The following is a 22,274-nucleotide window of genomic DNA, read 5'->3' on the forward strand; positions in this document are numbered from 1 at the left end:
TATCAACAGCTTTGGAACTTGGTGTAAGAGTTCCTAATATTAACTTGTTCCCAAGTTTTACAGAATGCTAGCATTTGACAAATTAAATATTTCTAAAATTAAACGTTGATATTGTTACATAGAATGAACAAGAAATGTATCACAGTTCTGATTCTCAGTCAGTGCTTTTACTTGTTCAGATTTTCATGTGTACTTCTAAGGACCATTTTGTTTTATATTATTTTTTACTTTAAGATCTTACTAGCCATATTATGTAAGTTATATAAGCAGCCCTACATTATTAAAAAATCATTTGATAATGTTTTTTATTTTAATGTGGTCTTTTTAAAAATATTTTTAAAACATAGTTTTGCATTATGCAGTACTTCCACCTTTTCACATGCATACAAAAATCTTTCAAAGATTGCTGGCCCCCATTCTTCTGCTAAGGATGCTACTCCCGCCTTTACCTAAGCTTAGGTACATGTTTAGGACTGTTGGTCACTGCAGACAGGGTTCTGCTAAAAATTTGTTTCACAGGCATGTTGATGTTTTAGTAAGCAGTTTTTCAATTATTTTTGTTTGTTTTCTTTAATGTTTTACAGGCACCTGAATGGACAGAAGAGGACCTCAGCCAACTGACAAGAAGTATGGTTAAGTTTCCAGGAGGGACCCCAGGTCGATGGGAAAAGATTGCCCATGAATTGGGTCGATCTGTAACAGATGTGAGTTCACTGAGATTTGCATTGTATGGGGAGTGACAAACCAACTATGCAGGGCCAGACTTGGATGGGTCCTGGCTTATCCGTGAAGGAAGGACCTGGGAGTGAACCATTAATGAAAAAAGCAAGAAGCAGATGTGAGTCCATCCCTGCTCCGCAGTGTAATAAACAGCTGTGTGAAGAATTTGTTGTATTGGGAGACTGAAGCTGTTGAATAATAGAAAACAGTGTTAGCTTTTGTGTTTATATTGACCCTTTAACCGTGGAAAAGAACATTTTCAAACTGGTCAGAATTAGAGAGGTTTATTTCAGCCTTAACACTCAAGCACAGATCACTAGTGTGTTTGGACAGGTGGTGTGGGTTAATGAGATGAGCACTAGTCTGTAGTGCGGATGGAGTGTTGGACTTCTGTCCAGGGTGCTGCTGGGCGTTCATCCTGGCATGTGTGTGAACAGCCATACCTAACAACTAGAAGACAAAAGTATCGGCCAGGAGCCTTGTGACACAGCACGTTTAATGTTTTCATTCAGGGATCTAGAATGGAGCTCCTGACAGGTGCCAGATCTTCACCAAACATCTAACTAGAAGTGAGAAAAGGACTCTGCTGTCTCAGTTATCAAACTAATATATAAAGCATAGAAAATAACCTTTACTAAATTCCTTTTAAATGCATCTTGTTTAAAGTAAGCTGTTTAAATTTAACTATTTAAAATTTAAAGTATAAAAGTTACTAAAAAATTTTTTTAATTTCCTCTTTAATTCTATTACCACACTAGGCCTTTTTTTTTTTTTTTTTTTTTTAAACAATGTGCACACATTTCAATGAGCACACTAGTAAAACACAGGTACCAAAACAGGAAGTAAGCGCTTACTTTACATGGAAAACTTCTATGTTTCTAGTTTAGAAACAAGCATGTATAGTAAAAAGGTACTGTCAACTTTTTTTCTTTTCCTCTTTTCCTTTGGTTGGGACTTACTTTGAGAATTTAAAATTACATCTAGATTTATATATGTATGTACATATAAGTATGGTCATGGGGCAAAAGCTACTGTCCCAAGGAGCAGATGACTCTAGTGGCTCCATGGAGTGAGCCACAGGGTCACCTTTTCTTCTGTTCAGAGCACTGCTGAGATGCACATTTCATTTTCTCCTTTTAAGGTCTTTTGTAAGAAATGGCATAACTAGCCACATTAAAGATATTTCAGGGTTATTGGTATTTTAAACATTATATTTTTTAATTGCTAAAATAATTTTTAAACATTATAAAAGTACTGCTATAAAGAGTCCAAAACTTTTAACTTGATTGTATAAAGAAAAACAGTAGCATGCCAATTTAGTGTCTTAAGAGGTAAAGAAGGCTGAAATGAAGGCTGAAAAGAAATGCTAGAGTTTTCCACGCTGTCACCAGCAGAGTCTCCAGAATGACTGCCTGTACTTATAAATTAAGAGAGGTGTGCTGCAGAGGCTTCTTTTTAAACATTTGCAAGTTTATCTTGTGTGTTTTACTATTTTCTCCAGCCTTCTCCTAGGTAGGCTGATTTCATGCCTGCAATACTTTTCAGTATGAAGGGGTTAATTGTGTCTTTTTGAGTATGTATATTTGCAAGATGTGGTCTCTTTTCACAAAATCAAAAGCATCTTGCAAATAGTTAATAAAGCTAACCTTGTGTAGCCTCCCGAGATGCCACCGGAGGTTTTCTCCTACATTACTGTTTAGCGCACTGTATCATCTCTGCAGCCTCACTGTGCAGTTCAGAAATGCAGCAGAGAGGCAGAGACAGGTATCTGAGGACTCAACTAACTTTTAAAAATAATTTTTCATTTATTCTTTGACAATTTCATACATATAAATAATGTATCTTGGTTATATTGTGGTATTGGTTTTTTATTTTACTTACGTGTATGGGAATTTACTTGCATGTATGTCTATGCACCGTGTTCATGCATCCTGATGCCCAGAGTCCAGAAGAGGAGGATGGAGCCGCAGGACTAGAGTTACAAACAGCTGTGAGCTACCATGTGGGTACTGGGAATTAATCCCAGTCCCCTGAAGGGCAGCTGGTGCTCTTCACTGCTGCACCACCTCTCCAGCACCAGCTAACTTGTTTCGGTGATGCCCAAGAATGGCTTGTGAGCTGTGCTAATGCAGCGGAAGTGGGCTCGGCTGGTACAGTTCCTTTAGCAGGATGCTAAGTGAAAGTTAATCACACTTTAAAAGGTCACTGACACTTCCTTTTGGCGTGCAGTGTTAATTAGATTTGTTGTCCTTAAGAATTTGATTGTGGAAGAGAAGGTAGGTTCCTTTGGCGGTCATCGTCTCCTCTTACCCTGCACACTGACCTGATCTTCTGGTGGTCAGCCCCAGGCTGCACAGCTGTTCTTTGACCCTGTTTGCCTGCTAAGTGTGTAGCTTCAGGCTTGCTTCTTTCCTTCCAGAAACAATTGACCTTTTATGGGGAAAGGTGAGAGTGTGGCGGTGCTGGGGTCTATGGCTCTTTATTTATATTGTTAGATCCTAGTAAAACACTTACTTTTATTCCTTAACTTAAAAAAGTATATTAGTTGTCATGATAAGAGTTAAATTGTTAAATTCTACCTTAGGTAAGTACAAGCAATAATTTAAGTTTTTAAATATTTTTGGCATAAAGTATTTTTAACTTAAGTAAACTGTAAGGCCAATTTTATTGAGGCTTAAATATTTTAAATGTTAATTACATGCCCTTTGGCATATAATTGAAGTAACCACAAAGGACAGTCAAATTGTAAAAGCAGCAAAGGAAACAAAAACTGTCTGGCATGTAAAACCATCTTTAATGTGATTATTAACTACAGGTTTCTAAGTTAAGGTCAGGGAGCATCAGGTTTCTTGTTCCTGAAGTAATATTCTCTTCTCTGAAAGGCTGTAAGCTGACCCTAGTACTCTGCTGGCCACTAATCTCTCACACTCTGTTTATGATAATGGACTGAGTGGAGATTTTCTGCTTGTTTAGAAAAGACCTAGGTAGACAGCAAAACAAAAGCCAGGTGGCTAGATTTAACTTTTATAATTAATGCCAAAATGTAATTCAAGATGTGTATAGGCTCTGCCAGTGAGGAGGAGAGCAGATCGTGAAGTCCCTTGTCATATAGCTATACCTAGTGTGGAGGCGGAAGATGCCTACTGGGAGACTTTATACAATAGTATTACGATGGCCTTTTCAAAACCAAGAAGCCTTATGGTTGTCGGTAAATTAAAAATGCAGTTTTGTGTTATTTTGAAGATATATCATGATTATTTTTAGCATAAGAGCAGCCCTACCTGAAGTTCTAAAAATGAGGATTAACCTTTTGGTATCTTCACTGTGCTGCCAGCTTCCTGCTTTCTCTGTTCTCTGTGGCTGAGCCTAATTTCTTTTCTTTCTTTCTTTCTTTCTTTCTTTTTTTTTTTTTAAGATTTATTTATTTATTTATTTATTTATTTATTTATTTATTTATTATGTATGCAGTGCTCTGCCTATATGTGCACCTGCAGGCCAGAAGATGGCATCAGATCACATCATAGATGATTGTGAGCCACCATGTGGTTGCTGGGAATTGAACTCGTGACCTCTAGAAGAGCAGTCAGTGCTCTTAACCGCTGAGCCATCTCTCCAGCCCCTGATTTCTTTTCTTGCTCCTGTCTTCCTCCCTTCTCTACCTCACTACCTTCAGAAACACTTCAGTTTGGAATGTCAAGTGCTTTATCTCATCTTCCTGCCTAGATTGGCCCTTAGCTCATTTGATTTATAACTTGTGGTGATAATATTACTATGTAACATATGACTATGCTATTAGATATCATTCATGTGTTAAAATTTTTTTTATTTTTTCGGTTGTGTTGTTGTTGTTGTTGAACATTGGGCCTTACCCTGTAGCCTAAGCTTAGCTGGAACTCAGCAACACAAACATTTGGTAGTCATTCTGCTTCCCAAATGAATGATGGGATTACAAACCTGATAAGAACTCTGATGAATATTAAATAGTAATTAATGCAGAAGGCTTTTATTTCTCTTTTAATAAAGAAACCTGCGTTTGGGTGTATTAATTTGCTATTAGTCATTGATATGGAATATACTGGGGAATTTTTCTTCAATTTAATTTTTTGGTCCTAATTTGTGACAGTTTTCAGGAATCAATGCAGAATTCTTTTACATGAATTCTGAGATTTTCATTACATTTATACTCTATACATGTGTGAGTTTGCATGCCATGATGTGTTGGAGGTCAGAAGGCCATCTTGTAAAGAGGTTTTTGTTGTTGTTTTTCTTTATTCCATGATGTGGGTCTGAAATCAAACTGAGGACTTTGCTTATTCAAGTATCTTTACCTGTGGAGCCATCTCACCAGCCCAGGTGGTTTGGTTTTTTGTTTTTTTGTTTTAAGATTTATTTATTTACTATGTATACAGTACTCTGCCTGCACAACAGAAGAGGGCAGGAGATCTCATTATAGATGGTAGTGAGCCACCATGTGGTTGCTGTGAATTGAATTCAGTACCTATGGAAGAGCAGACAGTGATCTTAACCCCTGAGCCATCTATCTCTCCAGCCCTCAGACGTGAAATTTTAACAATGATGGCCTAATAAGAAATCATTGTCAAAGTCCTTTCTTTAATTTTCCAAAGTAAACTACTTGGTCACATAAAATTATTCACTTTTTAACAATTGGGCTTGGCAGTTTACTTAAATATTTTGCAGTTAAATATGAGGATAGTGTAGAATATTTGATTGGATATTTTTAGGTAGAGCCTTCTTTAATTGTGTTTGAGCCTATTGATGCAGTCTCTTTATAGCAGCCTTCTAATATTCAAAAGAAAATGCTGAATTAAAAAGAAAAAGACAATGGGGTCTAATACATGCCTACACACTCATATATATATATATATATATACACATTCACACATACAATTGTGACAGACAGACAAGCAGGCATGCAGGTAGATGAAAGATTTTTTAAAAGGGCAGGATACCATAAAAATATCAAAACAAAATTAGGTATCAAATAAAATAAAAGAATAGTTGAAAATTATCTTTAGGAAAATCTCCTAAAAAGTAGAAGAAGAAGAAAAAAGGCAAACTGTTTTAGCATATGGAAAAAGAAATAGAGGAAATTGACTCTAGAAGTCCAGACCTGATTGAATCCCAGTAAAAGAAAACAGAAGCAAGATCCTTGCTCAGTAAATGACACAGTAAAGCTTCCAGAATGCAGGGACACCTGGGGCTACTTTGTAAGTCTTCCAAAACCAAACAGATACACGAAGATGATGATGAGGGAAATTTATGAGTACTGAGAATACTTACATCTTCAAAGGCTTTATGGAGAACACTACTCCATAGTAAGGCACATCACACTGACATCAAATCACTAAGCCACTCAACTCTGGGAGACAAGGAAACTGTTCCTTCACAGTTGTAAGATGTGTTCTTGAATCTACAACAATTTATGTCTGAGAGCAAACACCTGAAGCTATCCTCCAGCAAACAGAGGGACAAGTCAGAGAAGAGACCATGAGCTCCAAGCAGCTACGCACTAAGTCCAGCAGCAGCAGCAGCCACATTGGTCACTCCATAATGCATAGCTGGCAAGGAGATTGAGGGCTTCCTACCAAGGGTCAGAACCCTAGGGAAGGGGATGTTTTTAGAATAGATAGTATAGCTTAGAACTTTGGCAACATATATGCTGTGTGTGTGTGCGCGTGCGTGTGTGTGTGTGTGTGTGTATAAAATGTGTGCATGTATGTACCAAAAAAAAAAGAAAAAAAGCAAATAAGTAGAACACCATGAAGTACAGAAACCTGTTACTAACACCACCACCTACCAAAAAAAGGGGAACTTCAGTAGACTAAGGATGAAAAGTACTTACCAGGTCACAATAATATCTTACATAATGACTTTTCATATTTAAACATAATGTTTACACATAGCTTTTCGGTTTTAAAATCTGGAATTGTAGAAGATTCTTGTGTGTTGTTCACCAAAATACATTTTCTCCTTACTCTTTGATTTGTAGTTGAGCTTATGCATCCTGGAACACTGCTCCTGAGTCTTCTGACCTATAATATGGATGTCTTCCCATCCCAGTTAATCTAATCTAATCAGTCCCTCACAGGCACGCCCAGAGATGTTCTGTGACTCTAGATTCTGTTAAAATGACAGTCAGTGTTAACTGTCACACCAAGGATGGCCTTGAACTCCGGATCATCCTGCTTCCACCTCCCAAATGCTGCCATTTCAGGGGTCATAGACATATGCCATCTTCAAACTTTAAATGTTTACATCTATAAAGCATTCTCTCTTTCTTATAAGCACTGTCTTAATCTGAAATCTCTTATATAAGTTCTTGGACAAGCTCGACCTGCCCCATATATGTGTAATATCACCACTCTAACTATAGCGATGCCCTACACAACCCACAAACTGTTGACACTTGGTTTTAAATTCTACTTTATTTGGGGTATTGAAGCCTCTACCCTCCTTTCCACCAACCCCTTAATCCTGGATAAGAGAAAGAAGGTTAGTCTGGGCGGGGGGGGGGGGGGTCCTATCCATTTACTTCTCCTGGCTGTTTAGGGCCATTTGGGTTCTTTTGGGAGCAATACCAGTCTCCATCAACAGCAAATACAACAAAGTCTCCTCCGAGCCACTGCATTGAAACATTTCTCTTCCATCTTCATCTCTGCATCAATCGCAGAAATCTATCTATTTCTGGTCTTTCCAAACCACCACATACTACTAATTCTCTCTCTGGGCTCTCATATTTCTCTCTCTCAGTCCTAGACCACACCCCTCTCAGTGCCACATTAAGGCAGGCTGTTAACAGCTAGCAAGGACTACACACCAAAGGAGGCAGTTATCAACTGGAGACATACTAAAGCCCAAACTAAAACCCACACTTGGGATTAAAAACCATATTTATGGGGCTGGAGAGATGGCTCAGAGGCTAAAATCACCGTCTGTTCTTCCAAAGGTCCTGAGTTCAATTCCCACAACCATCTATAATGTGATCTGGAGATCTGGAGCCCGCTTCTGGCATGTAGGCACACATGGGGGAAGAATACTGTATAAATAATAAATAAATAAAATATTTAAAAAATATTTACATAAGTGAGTTTACAAAAAACCAAAACTTCTATTACAACAAACCTTAGTAAGTCTTTGGTAATTATTGAATAAAGTGGAAAGGTGTTTCATTACTAATGTCAACAGAATGCTTGAACTAAAAAGAAACTATCAATGGAGTCCTTTGGCTCTATAGAGGTAAGGTGGAAAAGAGCACAGCTTAAAAGGAAAGCTGGTATTGGTACTCTGACTCTCCTGTTTATCATCCCTTGTGTCACTCTGAGCTTCACTTTATTCTTTTGTGATACCAGTTTCATAAGGTGGTTAGGAGATGGCATGTGATAGCAGGATGAAATGCTGTGTTAATATAAACTATTCCACTTTGCTGCAGATTACATTTCTATAAAAAGCATTTGTTCAATGCTATAGAACTAGTTAATGGAGGTACTGGTTAAGAACTTGGTTCAGGTGGCTCATTCTTAGCCCATGTTGGCCTTTGGACCCCTCAGATATTACAGCTCTATTCTGTTAATTACTCTCAGCACTATTTCTCCTTCCCACCCCCACCAAAAAAAAAAAAAAAGATAGCTTAAGATGTTTTGAAAGGGTTGGCAGAGTATATGAAACCCAGGCTGGCCTCAAATTCATAATCCTGCCTCTGTGTCTCAAGCACTGGTATGGCATCATGATGAGCCCAGTGGAAGTTATCTGTTTAATTTTACACTTACCGACACTTGTGTTGACTCTATGGCCCGCTGTTCTGTTGCTAACAAACTGAGTTTGCAGTTTGTACTTACCAAAACTCTGTGTCTTAGTAAACGCATAACATCTACTTTAAAGCATGTTTCCAATTTACTAATTGAGTCATAGGCACTTTTAATACTGCGGCCACTTACAAAACAGTCGCTCAGTTCACTGTGTAATCCATGTTCTTATACTAGCATTAGCTTTGTCTAGTGGGGACCTAATGTAGCACCCTCGGTTATTTGCATAGGGACACACTGACTTTAAGTGGTTGCTCATAGGCCAGTGTGATTTAAGTTGCCTCCTCCTCATGTTTTGGGAAGGTACAAATCAGAGAGGAATATGGATGATGACAAACCACAGAGACGTTGTGATAAACATAAGTGTGAGCACACGTAACTGTCAGCTTCCCCAGCACCCACCCATTCTGTTAATTTATGTTACTACCTTACCTGAAGGAAGGAGACTTACTGCAGTTCTGCTGCTGCTGCTGTTGTTTACTCTGCCCTCAACAAGATACAGGTTCCCATCTTTTGATAATTTTGAGGATAAATTAAGATAATAAAAGAAATTTTTAGATATTTGTTTTTATGCCTGACACATTAGATCATGATGAAACCCATTTCCCTACAATTCTTTTGTCCACACGACTTGATGCACATTTGGGTGCTGTGGTTTCCCAGAAACCGCCCAATCCTGTTGTTCAGGCACTGAAGAAGACCTCACCTATGTAAGTCCTGAGTGGAAATTTATTTCTTCTTCCCAGGTGAGATCAGGAGAGAAAAAAAAAAGTCCTGAACATAGCTTGTTGCAGGGTGTGCTGAGACACATCTTGTGCACTGGCACAGCACACAGAACCTGCCCAGCAGCCAGAGCTTCAGCGCTCTACCACAGAGCCCACTGCCCAGCTCAGGAGCAAGCTGACACCTGCCCTTCTCATGTCAGCGGGCTGTCAGGGAGAGAGATGACCACTCTCACAGGGAGATGATTTTACTTTTCCAGAGTGCTCTGCTGTGTTACTCAGAGACATCTGAACATTAGCTAGTATTTATTTGATAACTTCATTACACCAGACTCAAATGATAGCTGAAGATGCCACACTTGCCCTCCAAAACATTTTTGTTACATGTGCCATATAACTGCTTCTCCTGAGACATTGGAAGTTAAAAAGAAAACTGAGTCACTTGCATCCATCGTTCTTATAAAACCACCTTTTTATTATTTTATTGTTATGTGCATGGCTCCTTTGCCTGCATGTGTGTTTGTGGACCACATATGTGCCTGGTGCCTGTACAGAAGATATATTCTGTGTCTTCGTGCCTCTTTGTGTGTTTGCTGGTCAAGGTTAAAGTAAAATACAGTTTACTGGAGGAAAGGAAGACATTTTATGAATTTAAAAGGCCAATTTCAGAAGATAAAACAATTATAAATATACCTAATGAAATAACAAAGTACATGAAGCAAAAGCTGATAGAGTGAAGGAAAAACTAAAAATTAACAGTAATGATTTGAAAATTCTGTTAATGGGTTAATAACAAGACAGATGACTTAGGGAGAGCTAAGTGATCTGATAAACCACACAGATCTAAGATAATCTGTCTGACAGCAAAGGTCACAGAGCATCTTCTGAGGTAGACCATGATAATACTATTAAGTGCATTCTTCAATCCCCATAGACTGGAGCTAAAATCAGTAACACACGTGCAAAATGGAGAAAGTGAACAAATTTGTGGAAATAAATCTGCCCCCCTCCAGGTAGCCAGTGGACCAAAGAATAAAACATAACTGAAACCAGAAAGTTTTTAGAAATGAGTTAGGAAACACAACACACCAGAACATGCAGTTGATATAGTTTATCATAGAGGAAAAATTTAGCCATCAGGTAGTGCACGCTGAAGAAGGTTAAAGAGCTCAGGTTCACTTGAAGATACTGGCAAAAAGCTGGCATGCTGGTTCAGTTTGTAATCTTAACACTGAAGGAGGCGAAGCCAGCAGAATTACCATGAGTTCAAAGCCAGCCTAGCTGGCTAGAAAATAAACTGTACCTATGTTATATGGTGGGCGGGGGGGGGGGGGGGTGTATTCAAATCAAAAATTAACAAAATAGAAGAAACATAATGCATCAGCAAAGCCATTTGAAACCAAAAGTTAGTTCTATAAAAATACCAAGAAAATAGCATTTAATAGGATCAACTAAGGAGGATGTTGGCGAGAGGACTGAAATTGCTAGAATGATGAAAAAAGGCATTATTACTGTCAACCTTTCAGAAATTAAAAAAAAAAAAAAAAAAAAGATTATGAGCTATGAGCAAATGTATGCCAAGAAATAAAATACCGCTTTTTCAAATACATATGGATGAAACTGACTGTCCAGTAGGTGGACTATAGATGCATAGAACCATGTCATGCTAAGAATTTCCTTTTTGTTTGTTTGTTTTTGTTTTTTGTTTTTTGAGATGATGTTTCTCTGTGTAACCTTGGCTATCCTGAACTCACTTTGTAGACCAGGCTGGCCTCAAACCCACAGTGATCCGACTGCCTCTGCCTCCCAAGTGCTGTGGTTAGAGGATTGTGCCACCATGCCCAGCTCCAAGAATTTAAATTTTAAAGATCTCAACACTTTCCTAAATGTGAGTTAAAGTATTCATTATGCCTTTAACAAAGAAAAAATTTCCATTACCTAAAGTTTGTTTAAAACAGGCTGAATTATGACACCAAAAGAACAAGTAACCAAAATGTTAACAAAGAAAAAAATTGCAATTCAATAGTTTTTAAATCCATCAGGGATGGGCCATCTGAGGTACCTGATTAGAGTTCTGCTCCCTGAGCACTATCATGTGAGAGCTCTTAAGCTGGGAACCCATTAGGAAGCTACTCTGCTAGTCAAGTGAAAATGAAGACTAGTGTCAGGAGAGAGTGCAAGGGGAGGGAATGGCTTAAGACTGACATGGTGAGGAACTTGGCAACTGGATGGAAGGGAGGTGAAAACCTAAGAACTAACTCTTAGACTTTGTGCCTCAGTGGAGATGACTAGTTGCAAGAGACAAGCTGGTGCAGAGCACACAGCTACAGCCAGCATGCAGGGGCAGCAGGGGCACGAATGTGAGACCAGACTGAGTGTGCCTAGGGAGACCTGGCCAGGAAGCAGAGAAGTCATTCTAAGAGGGCCATTGTTGGTTTCGTTCGAAGTTTGTTTAGTCTGTGGTCTTAGCATACCCAAATGTAATAAGATTTAGTGGTAGTGAAAGAACACCTGGCCTGTCTCTTTGTCTATAAGAGATGCATTTTCCAAAGGTGGTGTGCTGTCATGATTGACAGCAAAAGTCTTAGCTCCCTTCTTGCCTTGGTTCCTCATCTCATAGTATTTATTCTCTTCCAGCCTCACATTTATAAAATGGGCTCAGAGCTATTCACCTAACCATGGCTGTTGTTAGAGTATTTGTACACACATGTGCATATGTCTTACTCAGAACACTGTAACACAGCTTATTACTGAAGCTCTTTTCAGATCTGAACGTCTATAAAATGGGAACACCAGGGATACAGGTTAATAGTCACTATTGTTGTTATATATAATTATATATGCTAATAGCAAATAGCATCTAAGATGAATAGTGGCAGAGACTAAGGAAGGCAGGGAAGAGCACAGACTGGCAAGTACAGAAGGCAGGAGCTCACGTCAGGGCAAAAGGTGGAGAAGCCTGGGGTGGGGGGATGACAGTAAGAGAGGGGGAGACAGTGATCCTCTAGGGAAAGCCAAGTGGGGTGAAAAAGGGGACCTTGGGGAGATCATCTTTTTATGTGGAACTTGTTGGAGCTAAGTTATGGGATGTTTCCAATGGACAGGAAAAAGCTGAAGATAGAAGTGAAGGGAATTTATCAAAGCAAGTATGCAACAGCAAGAATGAAGGTCACTTTATTTGGGTTAGAGGAAAAGACGCATATGTGATAGTGCAATCAAATTTTGAGTTGGAAGTTTTTAATTAGAAAAACTGGGAAGGAAGGAAAAAAAAAAGAAACACTTGAAAGTTAAATAAACTTGTATTGGCTAACTTCAGCTTGCTTTTTACTAACTAGGAGGCAGCAGTTTCTGCCAAACTATATATTTCTAACCAGCCTTAAATGTGTTCTCTCACTCTGCCTTCTGCCTTGTTTTCTGAGCTTTAAATATCTTCCATGCCTCATGCTAGCTTGGTTGGGCTAGAGAGAGATCTCAACTGTTAGGAGCACTTGTTGCTCTTGCAGAAGACCCTGGATCAGTTCACAGCAATGACACGGTGGCTCAGAACCACCCATCCGTAAATTCAGTTTCAGAGTATGACACCCTTTTCTCACTTCCACAGGCACTACATGCATGTGGCACGCATAATACTTGAAGGCAGAATACCCAAACACATAAAATGAATCTTTAAAACAAAACAGCCCTAAAAGTAAGAGGTATTAGTATTACAGAGTTTACCACTCTTAAGTAATAAATACCACTGAGGCATTATTTCTTTGGCTTCACACCCATAGGGGAATGGTTCTGGTTTTGGGGGTCCATATTTCTTGATCACCCAAAAATCTTCCTCTGGTGTGTTCCTCTATGATCTTGGGTTTCTTTCCAGTGTGTGGAGAATCTTGTAACCTCGTTGGCATGAATTTTATCCCTGTCTCCCACTCTGCTCACTGGCATATCTTCCAGTGAAAAGATGCATTCAGTTTCTAGAAATCCTAACTGAAAATAGTGATCCATTTGCACAATCAGATTAAAACTATTTTTAAAAATCAACCTAGTATAATTGACTGCCACTGAAATTAGTGAAATGATTTGGGTTCTGATTCTACTGCTGATGGGCATGTTAGAGCAAGACATCACATCTCTTGGTCCTGAAGGGCTGTGTTCAGGTAGTGGAGAGGGAATAAAGAAAGGACAAATACACTCCAAGAAAAGCTGGGATCCGTAGTCCTGTGCTTGCTCTGATAGAGCTCACCAATTACCACAACAGCCCAGCAACTGCAAATAGCTAGGACTCTCAGCTCATTCATTATGTACAGCACAATGGGTGAGGGGCTTAGGCGGCCTCAGCAGGAATCTCTGTATGTGAACGTTCCCACACATCCTGGAGGAAAAAAATCCGTATGACAGTTTGGCACACTCTGGTCGATGGTGTGCACTTGCACACAATGCCAACATCTGCAGATTACCACTCCCAAGAGTCTAAGGCACTGACTCTTAACACATTCGTGCCCATGTCCACAGTGCACATTCACTCAGGACTCTGCTCTTTCTACAGTCACACAGGGCTTCCTCAGCCCCTCAGTGAGGGTGAGTCTTCTCTGTTTATGGCTTCCATGACCCCTGTCCCTTCACATGGACCTTACATAGAAAAAGGTTTGCCTACAAGGCATGTGCAAAGTAAGATGTCTTGCTTGTTTTTATCAGGTGACTGCCAAAGCCAAGGAACTGAAGGACTCAGTCACCTGCCCCCCAGGTGAGTACCTATCTCATCTGCTTTTATTTTATGAATCCAAGTGAGTCAGTTTCTGTTTCAGGACTAATCTAATAGGTTTCCTCAACATTAATCCCTTTCTGTAATAACGTCTTTAATTACCTGGGATGGTAGCTTGCCCAGAGACCTCGACTATCCTATCTCCCAGAGACCATGGCTAACCCTGTCATGGACACCCAATCAGTCCGCCCCTGCACACACAGTGGACGCGAGAATTTGTATTTTGTACCTTTAAAGATTTGGAGTGTGAGCATACCTGGGGTCCCAGTCTCCTGAGAAAGAATTCAGTGTGATGCTCTCCTAGCCTTCCACCAGTAAAGTGATTTGTCTGGGCAAAGAGTCAGAGAGTGATAACAGCATATCACAAGAAAGAAGTCAGCTCCAAAACGCTCTTTACAAATGTGTGGTTGGAGAAACTGGCTTGCATTTTCTGTGGCTTTTGCTGCCTTGCCTCCTGAGTAGCCCCTCCTCTAGGGTTTCTCTGTGTAGCCCTGGCTGTCCTGGACTGTAGACTAGGATGGCCTCAAACTCAGAGATCTGCCTGACTGCTGGGATTAAAGAACATGCACCACCACTGCTCAGCTCAGTTTTTCTTTTAAAGAACTATGAAACAGTGTTCACCAAAGTGAAGTACACAGAGCAGTTCTTTTCAGAACAGTGCTTGGGAGGGTCTAGCCTTGGTTACTTCACACTGAATGCTGGTCTGGGTTAGATAAAACTGTGTTTAGAGAAAAGCGCGCGCGCGCGCACACACACACACACACCATGTTTCACTTTTCATTATGAGAGAGCAGATGTCTCATGGGTTGACTTCAGAGAGAAAACAGGTTGGTGGTAGCCCCATTGTTCACTCACTCTTTTATTTGAGCTTATTACAATCCAGAACAACCTGGTATCCTTACTACCTCTAGTGTCATAGTGGCACTTTCTGAATTACAGGAAGAGCAAATCCGGGACTGTTTCATGTCACACCTAGACACCTAGTAGTTTTACCTAAATGCTTTTAAAAAGCTAATGAATTAAATTTTCACATTAAAAAAAGTTCTAAACTTAGTCCCAGATATTAAGATAAAATGTATCTGGAGAAACAAGGGTGACTTTTTAACAATAAATGTGTAACTAACTATTTGAAAATATATTTGTTTTGAAGAAATAACACTTTGAAAATAATGTGCTTTATATTATTTTATATGTTATTTTGTGGCCAAAAGGATTGTTACTGGGCATGGTGATACAAGCCTGTCATCCCCAGTTCTTAGGAACTGGAGACATAAGTGTTAGGAGTTCAAGGTCATCTTCAGCTACTGAAGCCCAGCCTGAGCTACATGAAAATATATATGCACATGTGTTAGTGCATGTGTGGGTGGGTGTACATGTACATGTGTGATGTATGTGTACATGTGTGAATGTGGAGGGGAGAGCTTTACTTCAATTTGGAAAAACAGCTGATGGGAGTGAACAAGATGATTCAGCAGATAAAAGTGTGATTGCTGCCAAGCCTCACAACAGCGTTCAATCTATGGGACCTACATGTTATAAGAGAACCCACAAGTGTCCTTTTACTGTAGCACATGCACTATGGAATGTTTGGACGTGTGGGTGCGCACACACACAAAACATATACATTAAAAAACAAAAGAAAACTGATTTTGGGATGGGGAAGGTCAGTCAGCACTGTGAAGGCTCATAGTTCAGTCCTTAGCTCTGGAGGAAAAAAAAGACTGATTGGTTTAAGGTTGACTTACCCAAAACTAAGTCTTGTCAGCACTGCCAGCTGTACACTACACCTGATGTCACTGTTTGTATCTTTGCTTACTGTCCTATTCAGCTATAATGGCTATTACTCAACACCATAATAAGGAGACTTTGGAGCTAACTTGTGCACTTGGTCTTTGACCCAGTGTTATGCACTTTTTCTATTTTTCAATGTTATTAATGAAATTTTATGAGACTATTTTATTTCACTTAGTCTTTTTAGAAAGCAGTCAGTTTGACATCCTGGACATGTGTAGCTGCAGTTTCTGCCAGTCTAGAACTAGTTGTGCCAAGGACTCATAACTACAAAGAGGCAGTTCTAATCCAGGCCAGGGAGATACCCACAGGGGCACAGAAGCACTAGACAGCTGTCATTTTAGAGTGCTGCTTGGTGCTAGGCAGCCTTATCACCCCTTCAAATTCTCCTCCTGTGTTTGTTTATTTATGTGTATGCGTGTGTGTGTGTGTGTGTGTGTGTGAGCACGCCACTTTGTGCATGCAGAAACCAAAGGACAACCTTGGGGTAGGGGTGGGAGGTATCTGTTCTCTTCTTCCATAATCTGGGTCCTGGGGTCAAACTCAGATTGTCAGGTTTGGTGGCAAGCACCTTTACCCTCAGAGCCATCTCATTAGCCCAGTATTTTGTTTTCCTGACCATAATAAGGGCAGCTCAGAAAGCTCCTCAGCCTGCAAAGGCAGCAAACCTCTGAGGAGTGAGTCTCGACTGCAGGTCTTTAGGAGAAACTTATGCCTGTGGTGCTTGGTCCAGCTGCTGGGTAGAAAAGGCCATGTGCAAATGAGTGCTGCCCACTCATGTTTGTGGTAACAGGGCACACAGGCCAGTCAGTCACCAGTGCAGGTTCTGGCTATGAGCACAGCTCTCCTGCCACAGCCAGCCAGTCTCATTTCCTTAGTGCACTACACTAGGTAAGCCTCTCTATCTGCAATCAGACAGTGGTGGCCAGCTGCACGGCATCTTCTTGAGTGGACAGACTCTACCAAGAACTACCCTTGAGTTTGTATCCAAGCTCAAGGTGCTCTGAGGGTGCCTGCTGAAAGCTTGCATGCCAGAAGCCTTCCTCTTCCCCAAGGAAAGTGAAATATTGGATAGAAATTTCAGGAGGGGATAATGATGTGTGTTTTAAAGACTAAGAAATTCAACAGTTATTGACAAGCAATAAAATTTACTTCAGAAAAACATCTGTAAGCCTTTCGGGATGGCATAAGCCTTTAAACCCAGCAGAGACAGGCGAATCTCTGAATTAGAAGCCAGCTTGGCCTGCAGTGTGAATTCCAGGACAGCTAGGGCTACACAGAGAAACCCCATCCCCATAAATAAACAACAACAGCAACACATCACCTGTATCTTACCTCAAATTTCTTATTTGGTATGTTTTATAATTAAATGATACATTTTTGATACATGGATATAATCCATAAATTAAAGAAAAAATATTTTAAGTTTACCTACATTTAACAAATTGTCCTCCAAAAAGGTAGCCAGTAGCCACATTTAGCTATTGTTAATTAAAGCTTAAACCCGGGAAGGTGGCTCAATATCAAGTATTTGCCACACAAACATGAGTACCTGAGTTCAATCCTTGGCACCCATGTGAGAAAGCTACATACAGCACCATATGCCTAAGGTTCCACTGCTGGCAAGGTGGAGACAGGAGGAGCCCTAGGCTTGTTGGCCAGCCATTGTAGCTGAGGTAGTGAGCTCTGGGTTCAGAGAGACAGTAAGAGGGAGACTGATAGAGGAAGACACCCATAGGCACATGTGCAAGCGCACACAAATTCAAACTTAAATTAACAGAACCAAATGAGGTTCTAAACATGGTTCCTTAGAGACATACCAAGTGTCTACAGTGTTATAGAACATGACATTAGGCCCAGGGATAGAAAGACCCAGTTCCCAATGCCAGCATCCCCATGCAGACCCTTCTCGGAGTTGCCCCTGCTCTGACCCTTGCCAGTCATCACTGAAGGTCACAACTTGCTTCCATTTGTGTGTTCCTATTTGTCTGTCTTCCTTTGGGGGGTGAAAAGTTCAACCTTTTAGTAAGATCCTTTTTCTGCATTAAGAATTCACATTGAAGCCAGGAGTGGTAGCACACGCCTTCAGGTGGATGGACCTCTGAGTTCAAAGCCAGCCTGGTCTACAGAGCAACCCTGCCTCAGAAAAGAAAACTACATTCATCTTGGGCTAGGGCAATGGCTTAGCAGATAAAGGTACTTGCCACCAGGCCTGACGACCAAAGTTCAATTCCCTGGGAACCACATGGTAGAAGGAAAGAACCAAGTCCCACAAGGTGTCTCTGGCCTCCATACATACACAATAAATAAAAATAGAGTTCTAACAGCTACAGAACACCATATCTGTGTAATTGCCTGTAGAGGAGACACAGTGCTAAGCTTGCCTAGCTCATCTTAGTTATGTTAATAGAACTAATGAAACCTCGATTACAGAGAATGCCCTCCCTTGCCTAATAAGTGTCAGCTCTTCTTCTCTAAAAAGGTCCCTGTTCTTCCATCACAGTCTGGCCACATTACCCGTTATTCCTCAGCACTGCCAAAGACAAAGACAAGGAATCAGAACTAGGTCCACCTCCCATCTGTGTTGAGCTCAGAGAAGTCCTTCCCTGTGTGGATGGTGCAAAGGATACAGTAGGCAATGAGTGCAGGATGCTAGCACATTGCCTAGTGGATGGTGGAAGAACCTGTTGGTTGCCTGAGTTCATCATGCCATTTCTCTTGTGTGCTCTGGCCCTTTCCTAGGAATGGTCAGGCTCTCTGAACTTAAGTCAAATGTTCAGAATTCCAGGCCCATCAAGATAGCCACAGCCCTGTCTGATGACATCATCACACAGAGAGAGGACTCAGCCAAGGCTGGGGAGGATGAGGAGCAAGAGACTGCTGAGGTGGAGCAGGAGATAGTGGCCACAGAAGCCCGGCCTCGAAGGCGGAAATCAGCTCGGGTGGCTGAGGCAGTAACCAGAGTGGAGCCAGAGGAGAAGCAGAGAGGAAAGAGGCAAAAAGACTTTGATCTCTCAGAACAAAATGAATCTAGTGATGACGAGAACCAGAGCAAAGAAAGAACTCGTGCTGCAGAGGAGGTGTGGACACAGAGTCAACAGAAACTTCTGGAACTGGCATTACAGCAATACCCAAAAGGAGCCTCTGACCGTTGGGACAAAATAGCCAGATGTGTCCCGTCTAAGAGTAAGGTGAGTAACAAGGGGCTGTGCATTGGCGTGGCTGTCCCCATGCTTGCGTCTCCTCACACCCCTCCTTCCCTGCCCCACCACCCACAGGACCTTTTGTTTCACACTTGTCTTCATTCTCTCTTCAGCTTGTGAAATCTGCACACTGCCAAGGTAGAAAGCAGGTCAAGATGCTAAAATGTAGTTCTTCTGCAAGACCAGCTAGTTCTTCTCAAAAAAAGAAAAAAAAAAAAAAAAAAAAAAAAAACCCATATGTAAAATAGAACTTAGGCTGGTCAGATGGCTCAGTGGGTAAGACTGCCTGCCATCAAGCCTACTCATTGGGTCAGTCCCTGAAATTCACATGGTAGGAAGAAAAAGCCAACTCCCTCAAGCTGTCCTAACCTCCACATATGTGCTCTGGCCACACATGCACAGACATGCCTTTATGTATGCACACACACAAAATATATATTTCATTATAAATGTGATATAATGTGGATATGCATATATACGTGTGTGTGTACACGTACGTACAAACTTCCCACTGCAGCCTGCCAGCCTACTGGAAAGTTCATCCTACTCAGGAGGGCAGTCTGAGAAAACAGAGCTGGCAAGAAGTGTCCCTGTTCCACAGAAGGCAGAGTAGTACCCCCTGGCTCTGTGACAAGTCTAACCCAAAGGGCGAGTAGGTCCAGTCTCTGGAGTGTCAGGGTAACTCAATTCTGCATGGTTTGGGCTTAAGAGTCCAATGGTGGCACCTCTCCACCCAAAGGCACCCAAGGGATGTTCATGTCGAGTCAGTACACAACTGACTCTTTTAACACACAACTATCTATCCATCTTGGTTATTTTGAGACAGGGTTTTCTCTGTGTAGCCTTGGCTATCCTAGACTTACTTTGTAGATCAGGCTGCCCCTGAACTCAGAGATCCGCCAGCCTCTGCCCCCCCCCCCGCCCCCAGTGCTGGGATTACAAGTGTGCACCACCACATCCAGCTGACTTCACCCATTTATAATTGATTATCTGCAGCTCTGTGCAGCTTTGAATACATCATTCTCACATACAAGCAGGAAGAAGTGGCCTGCTGAGAGCCAACCTTGGCCTCCCCGCCCTGGGAGCTCAAAACCAGCTTTCTCCCCAGGCCATCTTCCTCCTTGTAGGCTGTGCTTTGAGTGTGAGGCACCAGGAGCACACGGATGCTCATTTACATACTTTTCTGTACCTGAATGTCTATGTTGGAAAGCCTATCTTGTGGTCATGTGTGTCCCTGAGTGCACAGGTCTAGTTATCTGTCAACTACTTTATGATGATGAAACTGAGTTTGAGGAGAAAAATAAGCCATTAGCAGTTGATCCCACAGGTTATCCCAGTCTCTCCAGCTGGTTTGCCACAAGTAATTTGTCTAACTTCTGTCATACTCAGCCATTTACATGTGGGATAAATTGAGTTTTGCTCAAAATGAAAGCACTAAAAAGGGAGTGGACCCTTCCTGGATCTTCAGAGCCCACCGTTGTGCTACTGCCCACTGACCCTCTGGTGCCAACTGCCTGCTCAGAGCTCAGCATTACACACCTGTCCTGGAGAGGGTTGAATGTTGATGCTTTGAAGGTGTGGGGGTGTGGGGGGGGGGAAGCTCTCACTATAAGAGGCTTGTCCCACACTGCTGCAACCAGCCCCTGTCCGCGCTTGATTGAGGGCCTGTTTAGAACAGCAGTCATCTGCCCTGGATCTTGAGTTAATATGCTTATGGACCATAGGGCTGGTATTACCTAGACAGAAACAACAGGACCTAAAATATACACTGTGCCCACCGAGAATAACGAGGCTTCTTCATTCCATCTTGTCTGCCTTAGTCCACTCAAGGGATGGTGGCCTTAGGCGCTCTGAGGTGGGCATTCTGTAACCTGATGGCATGGGGGGGGGGGGGGGGGAGACGCGTACGGGGACTTGGCCACTCTGTGCTAGTTGTGTGCTGTGGTTCACAGAGGAAGGTCTCAGCAGCCACCAGGGAGAGGCACAGCATCCAATGCCTTGGGTTCTTGGGTTCTGGGATGGGATGGGATGGGATGAGGTGGCGGATACTGCTGTGACAGGAGCAGTTACCAAGCTGCTCTCCGTAGAGAACTGTTTGGTTTTTTGTTTTGTTTTGTTTTTTTAAGATTTATTACATATACAAGGTTCTGGCTGCACATATGCCTGTACGAAAGTAGAGGGTGGCCACCATGTGGGTGCTGGGAATTAACTCAGGGCCTTTGTAAGAACAGCCAGTGCTCTTAACCTCTGAGCCATCTCTCCAGCCCCGAGAACTGCTCAACTGTCACCCTCAATCAGCACCTTGACCTTGGCTGGCCTTGTAGCAGGTCTTCTCTGACCAGGTCTGCCTGGGACCAGCTAGGCTTTCATAGAATGATCAAGAAGGTTCCAAAGGAAGTGAACACAAGGCTTCCTCATTAGGACCAGGCACCAACCAGCAGACAGGTCCCAGTGAGCTGACCACACCAGGGCACTGACCCAAGAAAATAACTGTTACTGCCTGTCTCTTTTTTTCTCCCCACAGGAAGACTGTATTGCTAGATATAAGCTGCTGGTTGAACTGGTCCAAAAGAAAAGGCAAGCTAAAAGCTGAATCTTCTGGAAGATGACTATGACTTCAGAAATCTCATGCAGGAAATTTGCATTTTGTACCTCAGTATTTCTAAACGTCATGTGCCTTAGTAAAAAAAAAAAAAAAAATCAGCTAGAGGTGCTGTTTGCAGGCCTTCCTTGTGTGTTGGGGAAGGGATGCGGTACTCTGCAGATTTAACTCCCCCTCCAGCAAAGTCTACTGGGAGCTTTCAAATAGTGTTTTAGTAAGCAGGCAGATAGGGGAGCATGTGAACAAACTAACAGGAATGGAGCTGGGTGTGGTGGCCACGCCTTTAATCCCAGCATTTAGGAGGCAGAGGCAGGAGGATCCCTGTGAATTTGAGCCTGGTCTACATAGTGAGTGCAGGACAGCCAGGGTTAGACAGTGAGACCCTGTCTCAAAGAAAACAAAAACAAAACGTAAACAAAAATGTAACCAAAGAACACACAGTCAATTCACTGGAGTAGTAAGACAAGGTTACTGAGACGCACCAGTCTGGCCTCAAGCTGGCTGGTGAAGAGCAAGCGGAGGACATCTTAATTGGTTCAGAAAAAAGATCTGAACTAGAGTATGGCTGACACAGTGTCTGGTCTGGGAGCTGAGGAGATGGGTCCACTTTCTCAGTGTCTACTGTACTATCTACTCCTGTTGAGCCCTCCTCCTCTGAACATG

At 41.7% G+C, this 22,274-nt stretch overlaps 1 protein-coding gene across 1 annotated transcript in view; it reads left to right on the forward strand.

Annotated features, from left to right (window-relative positions):
• The window catches only part of Dnajc1 (DnaJ heat shock protein family (Hsp40) member C1), a 185,267-nt gene extending 163,210 nt beyond the window's left edge, over window positions 1-22,057 (forward strand). The window contains exons 9-12 of the mRNA XM_051151273.1: window positions 585-704; window positions 13,949-13,997; window positions 18,549-18,997; window positions 21,534-22,057. Coding sequence (XP_051007230.1) covers window positions 585-704; window positions 13,949-13,997; window positions 18,549-18,997; window positions 21,534-21,602 — 687 coding nt within the window. The 3' untranslated portion in view covers window positions 21,603-22,057. The remainder of the gene's footprint in view (window positions 1-584; window positions 705-13,948; window positions 13,998-18,548; window positions 18,998-21,533) is intronic.
• Window positions 22,058-22,274: the final 217 nt, after the last annotated feature.

Source organism: Acomys russatus, chromosome 9 (assembly GCF_903995435.1).
Source record: "Acomys russatus chromosome 9, mAcoRus1.1, whole genome shotgun sequence".
NCBI classification, from domain to species: Eukaryota; Metazoa; Chordata; class Mammalia; order Rodentia; family Muridae; genus Acomys; species Acomys russatus.